Source organism: Barbatula barbatula, assembly GCF_947034865.1.
Source record: "Barbatula barbatula genome assembly, chromosome: 17".
Taxonomy (NCBI): Eukaryota; Metazoa; Chordata; class Actinopteri; order Cypriniformes; family Nemacheilidae; genus Barbatula; species Barbatula barbatula.
The window spans coordinates 13,673,065-13,688,272 of NC_136780.1; the positions used below are offsets into that span (position 1 = coordinate 13,673,065).

Sequence of the window (15,208 nt, forward strand, 5' to 3'; positions counted from 1 at the left end):
TATGTAAGTTGGTGCAGGACACTATAGTTAATTTATGTAGGTGAGTATAGCAAAATAAATAAAACTGTTACATATTATACTCCAAATATTTTCATACAGTGGACTACCAGTAAAGTGGATATAAATTTGGGCACTTTGACCTAACCATACTTTGCTTAAGTGTATTTTCTTTAATTGCTAATGCCTTTTTACACCACAGACTTAACAAAGCTAAGCATTGCTTGGATATTGGTTAACCTAAATTGGTTTGTGGTAGTGAAATGAAATCAGGAATATAGCAAAAAGATTAGTTAAACCTAGGGACAATCTTTTCCATTATGAATAAAATATCTCTATATACGGTATGAAGAGTTTGGTTCCAAAATGAGATAAAAAATAAGACAATTTTTTGTGTCTTTCAATGAATATCAATCAGACTGCAAGCTTTGTTAGTTTTGATTTAAGCCATAATAACTAAAAAATACAGCCAACTAACTCTTTCATAATACAGCCAACTAACTCATGAAGTCTTTCATAGTCTTTCCTGAGCTGGCAAAATCAATTGATTTAACTAGGTCAAGACATGGATTTAAACATCAAATCTTCCAACTAAATTAAACACCACATTATCCCAATCTAAGCATTAATCTCAGACCGAAAGTCCTTTCCTGCTGAGAAATCAAGCATTCGATTGAATAGTTCACCCAAAATCCTGTTCCCTCATGTCGTTCCAAACGCATTTGCCTTTCTAATGGAGCACAACCGGATTGTTTCTGAAGAATATTTGCGATGTGTTATGTACAGGTTATAGGTATGCAGCGTTGTGCTGGGGGAAAAAGATGTAGAGATCAGCCACCCCATTTGTGGTTTATAAGTATGCACCGATACCACTTTTTCCTTTACTGTTCTGGATACTGAAGTTGTCAGGACTCTCTCCTTCCTGTCTCGAGTTTTCTAGCTCCTTGGGCAGAGTCATGACATTGCCATGTCTTTCGGGTTTTGTTGTGTTATGTGTGGAGACACGTGGCTTTTGTTGTTACTTGGCACCATGTGTCCTCCTGTCATGTTTCTCAGCCCTGCCCTTGTTTCTCCGTCAGTCATGCCATTAGTGTTTAGTCTTGTTTCATCCCCCTAGTGGGAAGTGTTTGTTTTGCAAGTTTTTGTTCACGTGTTTTCCCCATTGTGGGCTTTTCATTTAAATAAGGTTTGTTTTATTTTTACCCTACGTCTGCCTGCATCTGGGTTCTGTCCAACGCTTTTCTGACAGAATGCACCAACCACTGTTGAACCCAGCAGGCAGTATAGATGTGACGGCCCGCGCTTGCGAGGCGTACTTCCTCTTTGGCCTCCGCCAGGGAGACTCATATATTTAGGATTTCGCCGACAAATGTTTGCCGACAGCTAAGCGAGGCTGATTCACGGGGGAGGAGTTAAAGGTGATCTTCAATGGCTGCCTCGCAGAGACGCTCTCCCCCCAGTCAGAGATGAGGATGCTAAGACCCCTGGGCTTCACAGATCTTGTCAGTTGGATTTGTGATTGGGATTCGCCCTGGGTCTCGGCACGCCTCGGCTCCATGACACCGTTGGAGCCAATCCTGAGGGTCTCACCCTGAAAGTCAGGGTTGTGACCACCGCTGCTCCGTCCACCTCACCTTCTGCAGTCTCTCCAACACCAGCTAGCCTCCATGGCAGGTGTGGACGGAGGGAGTCGTGGGACTCCCCGTCCGACTCTTCCGGAACGGAGGTAACCGGATCAAAATAGGGGACACAAAATAGACTCACGGAAAATTTGTGAGAAAAAACGCAACGCAATACATACCATTTGCGGTACAGTAAGGGCATGGCTTCGACGAGTCACATTTGTTATGTGCGGCTCAAGAAGTTTGCGAAGATAAGATATTCCTTCCGTGGAAAATCTGTATCTTTCATACAAGTTAGTATCAGGATAGTCAAGGGGATTTTGTCTGTCCCTAAAAACTCTTTCTCCACGAAGTGCTCGTCTAACAATTTGCGCAGAGATGTCCACAGGATTTGGGAGAAGGTATGAAACCATTGCAACAGAGAACAGACGCTGGGAATTAGTTACGTCACCTATATATTCCTTTGCTCACAGCTGATTGGTCAAACTTCAGTCTGAGATCTCGAATCCAGAACATAACCTGCATCATTTGTGTGAATTTCTATTTCTTCATTCTTTGTTTTGTAATGATTTCTCCATCCCCCGTGACGTTAGGTTTAGGGGCGGGGTTAGGGTGGGCTTTTATCGTTCCTTTGCCACTTCAAGAAACTCACATTTTTTTATTTGCATTTGCGGCTGTGATTTTAGGGTTTTGGGTGAGGTAAGGTGTTGGTTAGCCACCTCCTTTAATATGTAATTCTTTTGATATCAGGTTATAAATGTGTATCGTATATACACACGCGGAGACATGCTGAGTGACATGATTTTTTTGTTTTTACCAGTTTTTAAAGTGAGTTATGTTATGTCTGACACACATCTTTTCTCATGTTATTCCAAACCTGTCTGACAGTTTTTCTCGTTGGATCACACAATATATGTTTTGTTGAATGTTCATCAATGACCTCCTTTGACTACCATTGTATGGACACGAAAACACAATTCTGAAAATATCTTCTTTTGTCATTTCCAGGTTTGGAACGACACAAGGATTAACAAGTGATGACAGAAATTGTATTTTTGGGTGAACTATCCCTTTAAGCATGTGTTGACATACTGCATATCATACAATGTAAACATACTGTACTGTCAATGAAAGCATGGCTGTACTAAAATAAGCTTGGCAAACCTGATACATCATATTGATAGGAGGGTGCGTTTTGCATTAATGTCTCTTAATTCAAATTTTCCGTCATAATTATTCATTCTTGTTTAATATTTTGGCATGTGTTTACTTTGCAACCTGTTTGTCAGTATGTAGTGCAAATGGGGTCATTCTGTTAGGTCTGTTTACAGTATGTACATATTACATTAGTTGTGTGCGTGTATGTAGGAGTCCGATATCATGAACACCGTCAACATGTTCGTTCTGTTAATTATTTCTGTGAAAGGCAACACACGCACACACACACACACGCACACGCACACACACACACACACACACACACACACACGCACACACACTAAAGACCTAATCTCCTCATGAGGCCTTGTTCCAAACCGCATGCTATGTAACAGATCTGAGCATCATAATGACACTCATCAAACCCTTCAAAAGCCACATTCAGTACCACGAATAACTGCAGCAATGCACAGACAGATTCTTTCATCACCTTACTCTCCTGCTCACAGCTCTGTTTCTTTCATAGAAGTGGCATGTCGCATTTCATGCATCCATCCAACACTGTTTCACTGCTTCCTTTGACCACTGGTCATTGACACACGGCCGACAGCATTTGGGTAGTGTTACACATTTAAGTGAAATGTCACATCAGAGGTACGAACCAATCTGTGTGGGGAGGTGGTCTTTAAGGCAGGTAGTGCAATGCGATCACGGTGAAGCACCACAAAAGTGCCGGTGGTAGTTAGTGCTAGTTGGTTAGTTTAGTCTTTGGCCGATGTTCAGTTTTCTGGATTTGTACTGTTTTTACTTCTTTTTTACCACAGAGCCCATTTATATGCCAGTGGACATATAGTTGTTCCATATACACATTTAAAGGGAACGTTCATCCATAAAAGTATTCTTTCACGTTTTAATGTCAAACCTGTATGACTTTCTTTCTTCTGCAGAAGATTTGGAACAACATTTTAAAAAATATCTTGCACAGAAAAAGATGTCATATACAGGTTTTGATTCACATGAGTGTGAACTATCTCTTAAAATGTATTGCAGACATTCTTATCCAGGAAAACATATCTTCTTTTTAGGAAGAGGTGGATTTTATAGCAATTTATAGTTCCTGTACACTGGATTTCATGTTTTCATACCTATCTTAATGTAAAAGTCTTCAAGGTATTTATTAGTATGCGTGTTCTCGGGCAATTGAACCCAAGACCTTCATGTAACCTTCACCTGTAAATTGGTTTCATAAGGTATTTGGCGAAGAAAATGCAGATACAAAACTGAGAAGCTGTAAAATCAAGTCATCGTGAAAATAAAGATGCAATGTTTGAAAACAAGCACAGGTTCTGTCTCTGATGACGGAGAAAAAGAGGAGGAGCTCATGTTACGGTGAAAGCTAAGCCTGACATTGCTGTAATGAGGACTTCTTATATGACACAGAGTAAATGAATGAGTCAGTGGGGTTTCTAGAGAGGTGGGTGACCTAAAGACCTGACCGCCACATAACTCCATGGTTTTCCTGTTAGAAGTCTGCTTGCTAATTAACATAAGAGACATGTTACATTATGTCACAATTACATCAACTAAAACTAAAGTTAGTCCAGCTTTGTCCTGTATGCGTTTGTTGCAAGTAAAATGGCAGATATGGGCAATTCCATAAATACCCATGTAAAGTATTCAATATATTGGTAATAAATACATTCTCTGAGAGTTTATACAGTATTTAATTTCAAATTTTAAATGAAAATGTCACATCCATAATGCCAGAATTGCCCAGCTAATGGTAACATGGATATTGACTTGAGACAACTAAGATGACATCATATGACTTTTATTTTGTCAAATATATGTACAGTCTCATACATTAGGACCAGCTATCCTCAAGTTCTTTAGACGTTTTACCCTTGAATATATTATTTTGCGCAATGTTTAAATGTGAAGGGCAACCATGTCATAGAGGTAAAATAAATGAAAATCAGGTAGCATTCTGCTTTACCATTTCTCCCTGCACTGATACACAATATCAACAATAACAAACCAGTTGCCCTGTCAAAAACAGAGAATTTGCTCATTTGTGAAAAAACTGCCCTTTGAATACATATCTCTACTACAATTATGAAAATGACAACTTCAGATAAGTAAAAAATAGCAGCAGTTACAGTATTTCATATACAACTAGTAATGAAAATAAGCTTTGTATACATGCGATATGTTTACAGTGTCCTGAGAAGTTTCTTAGCGAGTCTGATTTCTCATAAGTGCAAACTAATACAACTTTAATCATATGTGATAATACAATGAGATCTTGACTCATAGCTCCCCAGTCCTCTCCCCTGATATAACTATAAAGAAAGCTGTGATATACTTGTTCTACTCTAGACATCAATTGTCACTGATGAAGAGAAACAAATTATTATATATAAAACCAGCAGAAGCAGGTTAAAACCATTTGACTAAAAGGCACTAAATAGGAAACACATTTCAAAACATAAACAACAGTCATTTCAACAGCAAAATGTTTGAATTGAGAAGTGTGCTGCTTAATCTGAAAACATATAAGCAAAAACATACAAACTGATACAATAAAATGTTACGATACTGTTAGAAATAAATGTTAGAGGTGTCTTTTCATGTGTCAGCAAAGAGGATATTTTGCGTGATGGAAATTTTAAGCCACCTAAATGCACTCACACAACAGGACAGTTGTCAAAATTAGACATTTAATTCCAGAATGATTAAAGATAAATTTAATTACTCATAGTGGACTCTGCGTGTTGTAGGTTTATGAGATCATGACATGGTTTCAATATTATTATTATTATTATTATTATTCAATAATAGGATTATACAACATTACTTACTCTTTCAGTAAACCTATAATCTTATTTAAACCATTTAGGATAGGATATATTTTGGTAAAACATATTATCCTTTGTTCACAGAAATGAAAGAAAAATCGGAACATTTTTAAATCATTTTCTCTATGCCTGTGGGGAGCATGTCTATTGATAAAAAATCATAATTTTAATAATTATGTATAAGCACAAACACTGATTATGCAATGCCATAAACGTACCATTTTTGGTTCCACAAAGAACCAATAAGCCAAAGGTTCTCTTTCTTACTTTTTTATAATCTGAAGAACCTTTCATCAAAAAGAACTTTTTTGTGAAACGAGAAGTCTCTTCAGACGTTACAGGTTCTTTATGTAACCAAAATGTTCTTCTATGGCATCAAAGAACCTTTTGAAGCACCATTTTTTTAAGATTGTATTGAATCATTAATATATGTTTTGCATTTTTGCATTGTTTTACGTACATCAATCAAATAAACGAAAGTCCCGGAATATTGATGAATGTTTTGCAAAATAATCGAATTCACATTGCATGGATCAAAAATTAAAAAAAAGATAAAAGTTCAAATGTACATGTCTCGGTAGTAGTATAGTACTAAATTTAATTTATTTTGAATTATCTAAAGCATCAGAATGTATTAGTGATGACAATTTTGTTACATTCTTCTCGCGAAAATATTATCATAATGTATAAATATCCTAATTACAATGCCTAATATTCTTTCTTAAAATATTATATTTTTATTACTAAGGAATAAAACATGACCCATGTCATATTCACCTATTAAAAATTAAATTTCAACATCCTTTTAATACTTTGATTTGTTTGTCTGCCAGCTCCCATTTGCCTTGTTCAGAGAGGAAGTGCTGGCATGTTTTGTAGCGTTTCCTAACTTCAAATCAGCAGCATCTGCTGTGGGCTGCTTGTCCTCCTGATCTGTTTCTCTATGATAAAAGTAGTTGAAGTTTGAGACTATTACAGGGACCGGCAGGGCGATGGTCAACACCCCGGCAATGGCACACAGAGTGCCCACAATCTTACCCCCCAGAGTAATAGGACACATGTCTCCGTAACCCACTGTGGTCATGGTAACAACTGCCCACCAGAATCCATCAGGGATGCTAACAAACTGGGTGTTGGGATCGTCCACCTCAGCGAAATAGATGGCGCTGGAGAAGAGAATGACTCCAATGAAGAGAAAGAAGATGAGCAGACCAAGTTCTCTCATGCTGGCCTTGAGCGTCTGGCCTAGGATCTGCAGGCCTTTTGAGTGTCTGGACAGCTTAAATATTCTGAAGACTCGCACCAGTCGAATTATTCGTAAAATGGCTAGCGACATATTCTGCCCTGTGTTGGACTTATCGGCAGTGGTCACTGTTTCGGTTATCAGAGTGACGAAATAAGGAATGATGGAGACGATGTCGATCATGTTCATGATGTTGTTGAAAAATTCCCGTTTGCTGGGGCAGACCAGGAAGCGCACAAAGAGCTCGAAGAAGAACCAGATGATGCAAGCCGTCTCGATAATGAAGAATGGGTCGGAGAATGTGGCGGTGATGGTTTTAGGAGTGATGCTTGGCGGAGAACCCGAGGGACGACCGTGTGTCTGGTTTAAGGAAAAACCCACGGTTGGAAAAATCTCCAGGTCCTCACGGAATTCCGGAAGAGTCTCCATGCAGAATATGATTATGGAGATGACGATGACAAAGACGGAGACTAGAGCAACCCCTCGGGCTGCATTTGAGCTCTCTGGGTATTCGAAAAGTAGCCAGAACTGCCTGTAGAACTCGTTGGTAGGCAAAGGGACCTCCACGTCTTTGATAAAGCCCTCCTCCTCGCGGAACTGCTCCATGGCTTCCTGTCCTAACTCGTAGAAGAGGATCTCATCCGTGAAGACGTCCAAAGGTACGTTGGCGGGCCGACGGATTTTGCCACCCGACTGATAGTAATACAGAATCCCATCAAAGCTCGGGCGATTGCGGTCGAAGAAATACTCGTTTCTCATTGGGTCAAAAAAGCTTATTCGTTTCATAGGGTCCCCCAGCAGGGTATCTGGGAACTGGTCTAGGGTCTTGAGGCGTGTTTCGAATCGAAGCCCAGCGATGTTAATGATGACCTTCTGATTTCCATCATCAAGACCTCGCTTGTCCACAAATAAGTCTTCGTAGCATTCTTTGGCCAGCCGACTCAAGATGGTCTCACTTTGTGTCCCTTCACTGTTCATAAGTAATTTCCAATTGGAAATTATACTTGTGCAGCTAGCCCGCCCCCTTCTGGTGTTAGGGGGCATGACTGGCGATTGTGGTGATACCTCCTGATTCTGGGGGATTTTCTCTTTACATTGGGACATTTTTGAAGTGTAAGTGCAGCCAGGGCTAAAGTCTGGCATATCGAGCATCAAAGCCGTCATTTCGTTGGGATAGTCTGGATCGTTGAAGTTGTCCACGCTGCTGTCAATCTTCTCCACATTATCAAAGTCCATTAGTGCCATCTCCATCCTTCCAGCCTGGACCGTCATGTGACTCCAGATACCACACCAGAATCAAGCATTCACCGGAACAAAAGCACTGGTTATTTATTGCATAGAGCCTTCACCATTTGATGTTGTAGACATCAACATGTTTAAGGAAAAACCAACAACTGGTGCCTGTGAAACAAAGAACAAAGAGTTAGAGCGTGTATGTTTAAGGGAAGGGTTCACTAGTGAGTGATGTCTGGGAGACTCATTGCTGGTCTGGGTGGAAGGCTGTCGATAGCAACTGGTGATAGTGAGAAGACATATTTTGGGAGTCAGCAAAACACTTCCAAAAATGTCAGGTGCCAGCTGCTGGGTTACTTTTGCACTGCAAATGTAGGAGTGACGGGGAATTTTTTACACATCTATAAAAGTCTTAAAGTATTAGTATGTTCTGCGAAAAGTATTTCATAACAATTATGTAATAAATTTTATATTTATGCATTTGGCAGACACTTATCCAAAACCACTTACATTGCATGATACTAAACATTTGTTTCTGAAGACGTGCAATCCCCTGGGATCAAACCCAAGACCTTGGCGTAGCTAGCACCATGTTCTATGAAACAGGAAATCTTTATAATGTGAAATAAAAAATTATGTATTTTTTACATTTTTTAATGTAAATTATTTATAAATAATGAATGCATTTGTTTTTATGCCTTTAACGTATCCTGATTAAAAATGATTTACCGTCATTTTTAAATCAATTTGTATTTTATATTTTTCTGTTGTTTAGTAACAAAAAATATTGTATTACAGCAAGACCTAATGGAATGCTGTTGGGTAAACTAAAAATATCTAGACATAATCCATGCATTAACTGTCATTTAATTGAATTATGAACAATGTATTATGAAATGGATTATAAATTGTATTTTCTAAGCTATCACGAAGACAAAGTGTGGTACATTTCAGCGCAAGAGCTGACAGCACGTGGACAAATTCCACACAGATCTTAATGTGACACAGACGGACAGTATCTATGGTGACACACCTCTGACACAACAGTCGGCCAGACATCACCCCAGCTAAAGTGCAACCCTGTCAAACACTTGACACCAGAGTCCAGGCCTGTGAGCCAACGTGGGCGGATAAGACAGCAACTGAAAGAGAAGGAGCGAGATAGTAGCAGATACTGCAGGTAACAGAGAGAGAAAGAGAAACAGTTGGCTGTGGCTGTAATGAAAACAATCGCCCCTCATCTAATTCACTTACTATTCCAATGACCTTTATTGGGCCTGTAGACAATGTTGCGATGTCATGAGAAAATATCTGCTACCAGTAAATATCATACGAGTCATGAAGAACGGTATTGTTTCTTTTCCGGCCTAAGACCAGATTTAGTAAAACATTTTCATCACGTTTTAATTCAACACAAAGATGCAACATGAGACGGTATTGTTAAAACGGCAATAAAATAGCATCTACATTTACACACCTATGTTAATGCAGTCAAACTGACATTTACTGCGAAATTGTACCCAACAGCTCAAATGATTTATCATTATTATGAGCTTGCTATTATATACATACACAGATATACAGTATATATATACTAATATATTTTCAACAAAGAATATTTGTACTTGCTCATGATTTTTTGTTATTTTTACCCCAGACGGTTACAGGCTGCGACATTAACGCAAATTTCACGATATTTATTTACATTTCTGTAAGTGATCAAATCATAATTTTCATGGTGAATCAAATACAAAATACTATAGACAGTTTCAATGTTATTTAGCCCAAACTGAACCTCCGGTAGATCTCTGCAAAGAATCAATAACTGTTGAGTAGTGTTAATGTAATTTAATCCAATGAATATAAAATAACATTTTTATATAAATGTAATATTATAACCAAACAAAGACTGGAAGTGAACTGAAGAAGCCGTCTTTAGTCTCATGACGTGGTCTCACTAGATTATTATTTCTGTTGACTTCCATTCATGCGAATGCAGTAGACCAGAGATGCCAGCTTCTGCAAAAACTTTGCATTTTGCTGTGTTCCAAAGGTCGACTTTGACCTGTGAATTCATATCACAAAACTACGTGTGACCAATAGATGATCAATATGCCACAGTGTGACCTTATCAGTTGGATGAAATGCTACTAATAATAAAATCACAATCCGATTTGTACTTCAATCTTGTACTTGCACGTTACTATATCAAAAAAACAATCTGCGACATTACATCGAAAAACCACTACAAGAATGCCTTAAAGTATAAACCACCTGAAACATCCCATAAGAACACAATAGCCATGTTCACGAGAGAAACCAGATGAAATGAAAATAGACAAACAAATACAATTACAGAACAATACATAGCTGGAATACTTTTAATAAAAGTATGGTGGGGAGATATCCACTTTAGAATGATCAGACTGAAAAGGATAAATCTCACGTAGCAGCGTGGAAGAGACGCGTGGACAGATGTTTAATTAAAGACGCCAAAAATGAGTCATCAACATGTGCGTCACGGAGAGAGAGAGAGCGATACTGTCATTAGACAAAGGATACGAATCCACAAAAGATGACAGAAAAGTCATTTGAAAAAAGAAACAGAGTACTATACAAAATCTATAGTGTTGTATTAACTATACCGTATGTGTTTAAAGTTCATTGTATTTCTGTGTCTTTTTGCTGTCTTGAACATAAAGTTCATAACCTAACAACATGCACATGAAAAAACTGAGATTTAAAGACGGGAACTGACTCAAATCTCACTTTAACCTCACATGACCATACAAGGAAAAACATTTCAAAAAAGTATTATAAGTGCGCTATTTTGGTGATATTTTGCTAATTATGAACAAAACTTAAATCCTGTGTGGTTCATACCATCAAAAGGCTGGTTCGCGTAACATATATCAACATATCACACTTCCTAGTCGGCGAAACCGAACCATTATTTTTACCGAACTTATTTTACATTTTAACATATTCTATTCAAGCCATGTAACCGAACTGTTTCCATTCTGTTAAACATTGAAATGTTTGCATCTCAGCTACAATCACAGTATCATAATACATACTTTAAGCTATTTAATGTCTACATTCCATCCAAACAATTTATCTAGACAGTTCCACAGATAAAACTCTTAATTCATTTATTTAGCTAATAATTCCATATGATAACTACAAACATGGTAAAGCCTGAACAACACTCCAATGAACAGATTTACACTTCAGAATTCACAATTTAGGGTCAGGTAATAATAAAAAACTCCCATTACACACACACATACATGCTGGCATTATCTCAGAAGTGTACTCAATTCCACAAACACACGCATTTAAAGATAACAGGACGTTTGAACAGATGTTCCCTAATTCTCGTTTATTAAACACACACACAGGCCTACCTCTCGTGAGAGAGGAGTCTCCTGTCGAGCTGTCTTTCTGTCTCCAGCATGTTCTACATTTGGGTTCAGAGTGGCCTAATCTATTAAAGACAGCATTGGGTAACCTTATGCTGGCAGGAAACAAGAGCTGGGATCCACACACACACAAACGCAAACTCTCTCTCACACTCAAACAAACATTTATTTGAGTTCACACCCAGACACACACACACACACACACACACACACACACACACACACACACACACACACTCAATGGTCTGTTCACAAACACAGTGTGTAGAGAAAACGCATCACACATCAGTCAACTAAAGTTATTTTGTTTTACTAACCAACTATTTTATTTTTGTGAGGTGTAACCTCAGGATATAGTGCATCAAATGAATGTATGGAATTACAGTGCACTAGAGACGTACTGTCGTATCCAATCCGCGACACTCCCAGCCTTCTTACGTTAACTAGAGAGAAAGATGCGTCCTTGTTAAACATCCGTCACCTGTCACACAGACTTTATGGCGGCATGTCGGACACGCTTAACCTCCTGCTGTCTAGACACATTTGATGAGCGTTGATGAACGTGTCTGGGCTGAATATATCTGTGTCTCGTCCAGCATGAACACCCACCAGACCGACCGCTCGCCTATTACATCAATCCACTGCTTAAACAGATCACTCCGGCTCAACAGCTCGCCAGTTCTTCCTCCGCATTTACAACTCACCTCCATCAGGAACAGACGTGTGGGAGTCATTGGAAAGCCAGAAGACTATACTGTGTCAATTTATCTGTTGATCCGTGGAATCGATTTTTGCTTGCATTACATAGAACTGAAAATTTTTGCAAAGCAGAAGTCGATGTGTTTTTACGTTGGCTTGACAAATCCAAAGATGGATTTATCGCCTGTGATAATGTAACCAGCCAATATTGGTATTGATTGATGATTGATTGATTACAGAAGGAGTTGCCTTGGTTTTTAAAGGGCAAGTACAGCAGAAGTTTCGATCGACTTCAGTGAATATTGAAATAACAATATTTCAAACAATAGGGCCTGGCTTATGTTTTCCACAAGTAGAAAGCACACATCAGTGGGCATTTCAGAAGTACATTTTTACATTTTAATTTAAAGATTTCATACAGATTACAAAATATTTTTTTGTGTGGGTGGAAAGACAATTATTTGTTCGTGGATTGACTTTGACAGATTAAGTGTTTGCCACAATACACACTGTAAAAAAAATCCCATATAAAAGTAATATTGTGGGAGCTGATCATCAGAAAAATATTTTTTTGTAAAGTAAAATTACATGTTTCTCGTGTAATTTTACACCCGAATTTGTTAACATTTTTTGTATTTTTAAAATGCATGAAAAATCTGTAAAATAAACAGTAAAATAACAGTGTAGCAATGTGCGCTAACAAAGTAACTATGTTAAATAGTGATTTCATGGGGACTTTAAGATAATTTAGAGACTAACAGCAATATGTATGAATGCAGCCCGAAACAACTGACTGAATATTGTCTTAAATTTTTCTTAATAAATAAATAAAATGACAGTTTCACACATTTCTTCCCACATTCTCATTAGTCACATATTTTTAATCTCTCTCAATTTGTCTCCAATAACTCTAATAACCTACAGACCTGACAGCTTTTTTAACTTTTAGACCAAGTTCTTTTTTCGATTATTCTGACACTACAGTTAAAAGTTTATCATAAAATAGCATTTTCCTCCACAAACAAGACATTCAATATTTCAAGAGTATAGATAATAGATTTAAAGATAAAAGCAGCATGTCAGTATCTTGTAATAGAAAGATTAAGTATATACTGACCGGAGCTTTCGTAATATGACATGATAAATGACTACTGGCTAGAATCCAAACACCCTCATTAATTTCTCTGTCTAGCCATTAAACCTGGTCATTAAACTTAACCTGGACATTTGTTATACCTTTCAAAGAAGCTTCTTTAAAATTCTGTGTCAAACAGTCACCACATCCCGAAGTGTCAAAGCATTCGTTGTTAAACAGCTGCTCTCTCTCCTGTCCACTGAATACACACATCGCAAAGGAAAGGTGTCATAAAACAAGCACGCTTGCAATGTTTTAAAGGGATAGTTCACCCTAAAATTTCAATTCAGTCATCGTTCATTCACCAACAAACCTGTATATGACTGTATATTTTAGAACATGTATCGGGGGTTTTGTGTCAGGGTTGGGCCGATGGACGATGCCAACGTGATCATGGCATAAAGACGTGCCTCAATTTTTAAAGCTGCAGGGCGATGTTTGCGTCCATCGCAATGTTTCCCTGTCGACATTGTCCAATCCCAACCTGATTTTGTGTGCATACAGTGAAAGTAAATGGAGGCCAACATTGTTCAAAATATCTTCTTTTGTGTTCTTCAGGGATTGAAAGTCATACGGGTTATTTGAAATGACAAGAGAGTGAATAAATTATAAAGGAATTTTCATTTTTGGGGTGAACTTTAATCCCTGTAACCTCCCGCTGCCACTTAAAAAAATAATATGAAAGTTAAGAGCCATTATAAAGGCTAAGCATGCAAGGAAAAGCCCAAAGACTGTAATTTGTCCTTTGACTAGATTGAGCTGCTCTATTGATAGATGAAGGACTTAAGTGGGGAAATCCCAAAGACGGCAAAAAATATCAGGAAATATATCTCGTGCAGATTTGCACAAATTTGCAATACACAAATTGTCTACAGAGCCAATGAAGTAAAATGTAGAGTTTTGTAGCTTTATGTCCATCCAAAATTGTCCTAAAGTTTGACAAAATGTACTTTATTTAGTATCAGTTAGTATCAGTTCTTTCTTTTCTCACGTTAGAGACTTTCATCCAAAATTGACCAAACGTGAACCAAAGTGTAATTGAATTATAATGAGAATCTCACGGTGGTATTCCGTGTCTCATCTTGAGGGGGATCACACTGGGCAACTCCTAAACCAGAGCCGGTGACTTTGGGCTGGGTCGGGATGCTTCTAAGAGGATTAATCTGGCTGAGGGAGCTCAATGCTATAAGCTGACGGATCACCTCTCTCAGTTGAACATTAGCCGCCACATGTCTGCGAGCTCAATTATAGGATGGATGGCGTGACTCCAACACATCAATTAGGATCAGGAAACATTCTCACAGAATGAAAAGAAAGTCAGGCAAGAGACACTGCCAGAAATCTAAATGCAACTGGAGCTGGATAAAACTACACAAATGTACAATTATTATTGTTAATTATAAATGTCAATAATAGACTGGGTCACCCTTATGAGTGCAAGTTGCGCCTGTGCATTCTAGGCTAAAATCTACATATTAGTGACAAGCATCAGAGTTTGATTTTAAAAATGTATTTCAATACGATTTACTCTAAGTCGTTGACCTGGCATTAGTCAGTCAAAATAAAACTAAATCAAGATATGAAGATTATTCCTTTCCCAGGATATTCTTTTTTAAATTATGTAGGTTGCAATAAAACCCTGCCCAAAACACAATAGATGCAGATGGGAATCAATAGAACACAATAGAACACAAACAATTAAATTAAATGTTTCAATGCTTTCAGCGCCAGCGTTTCACTGCACACAAACTCATAAACAAACACCATTTGCAGCGATCCGTCAAATTAAAAGTCCTAAAACGCTCTTTGTATAGAGGACTGGGAATGCCAATTTGAAATAA

At 38.0% G+C, this 15,208-nt stretch overlaps 1 protein-coding gene across 1 annotated transcript; it reads right to left on the reverse strand.

Moving 5' to 3' along the window:
- Positions 1-6,440: 6,440 nt before the first annotated feature.
- On the reverse strand, positions 6,441-8,150 carry kcna10a (potassium voltage-gated channel, shaker-related subfamily, member 10a; the record flags this gene model as incomplete). Its single annotated transcript, XM_079478292.1, has 1 exon — positions 6,441-8,150. One exon carries the CDS (start codon positions 8,148-8,150, stop codon positions 6,441-6,443), a length of 1,710 nt encoding a protein of 569 aa, XP_079334418.1.
- Positions 8,151-15,208: the final 7,058 nt, after the last annotated feature.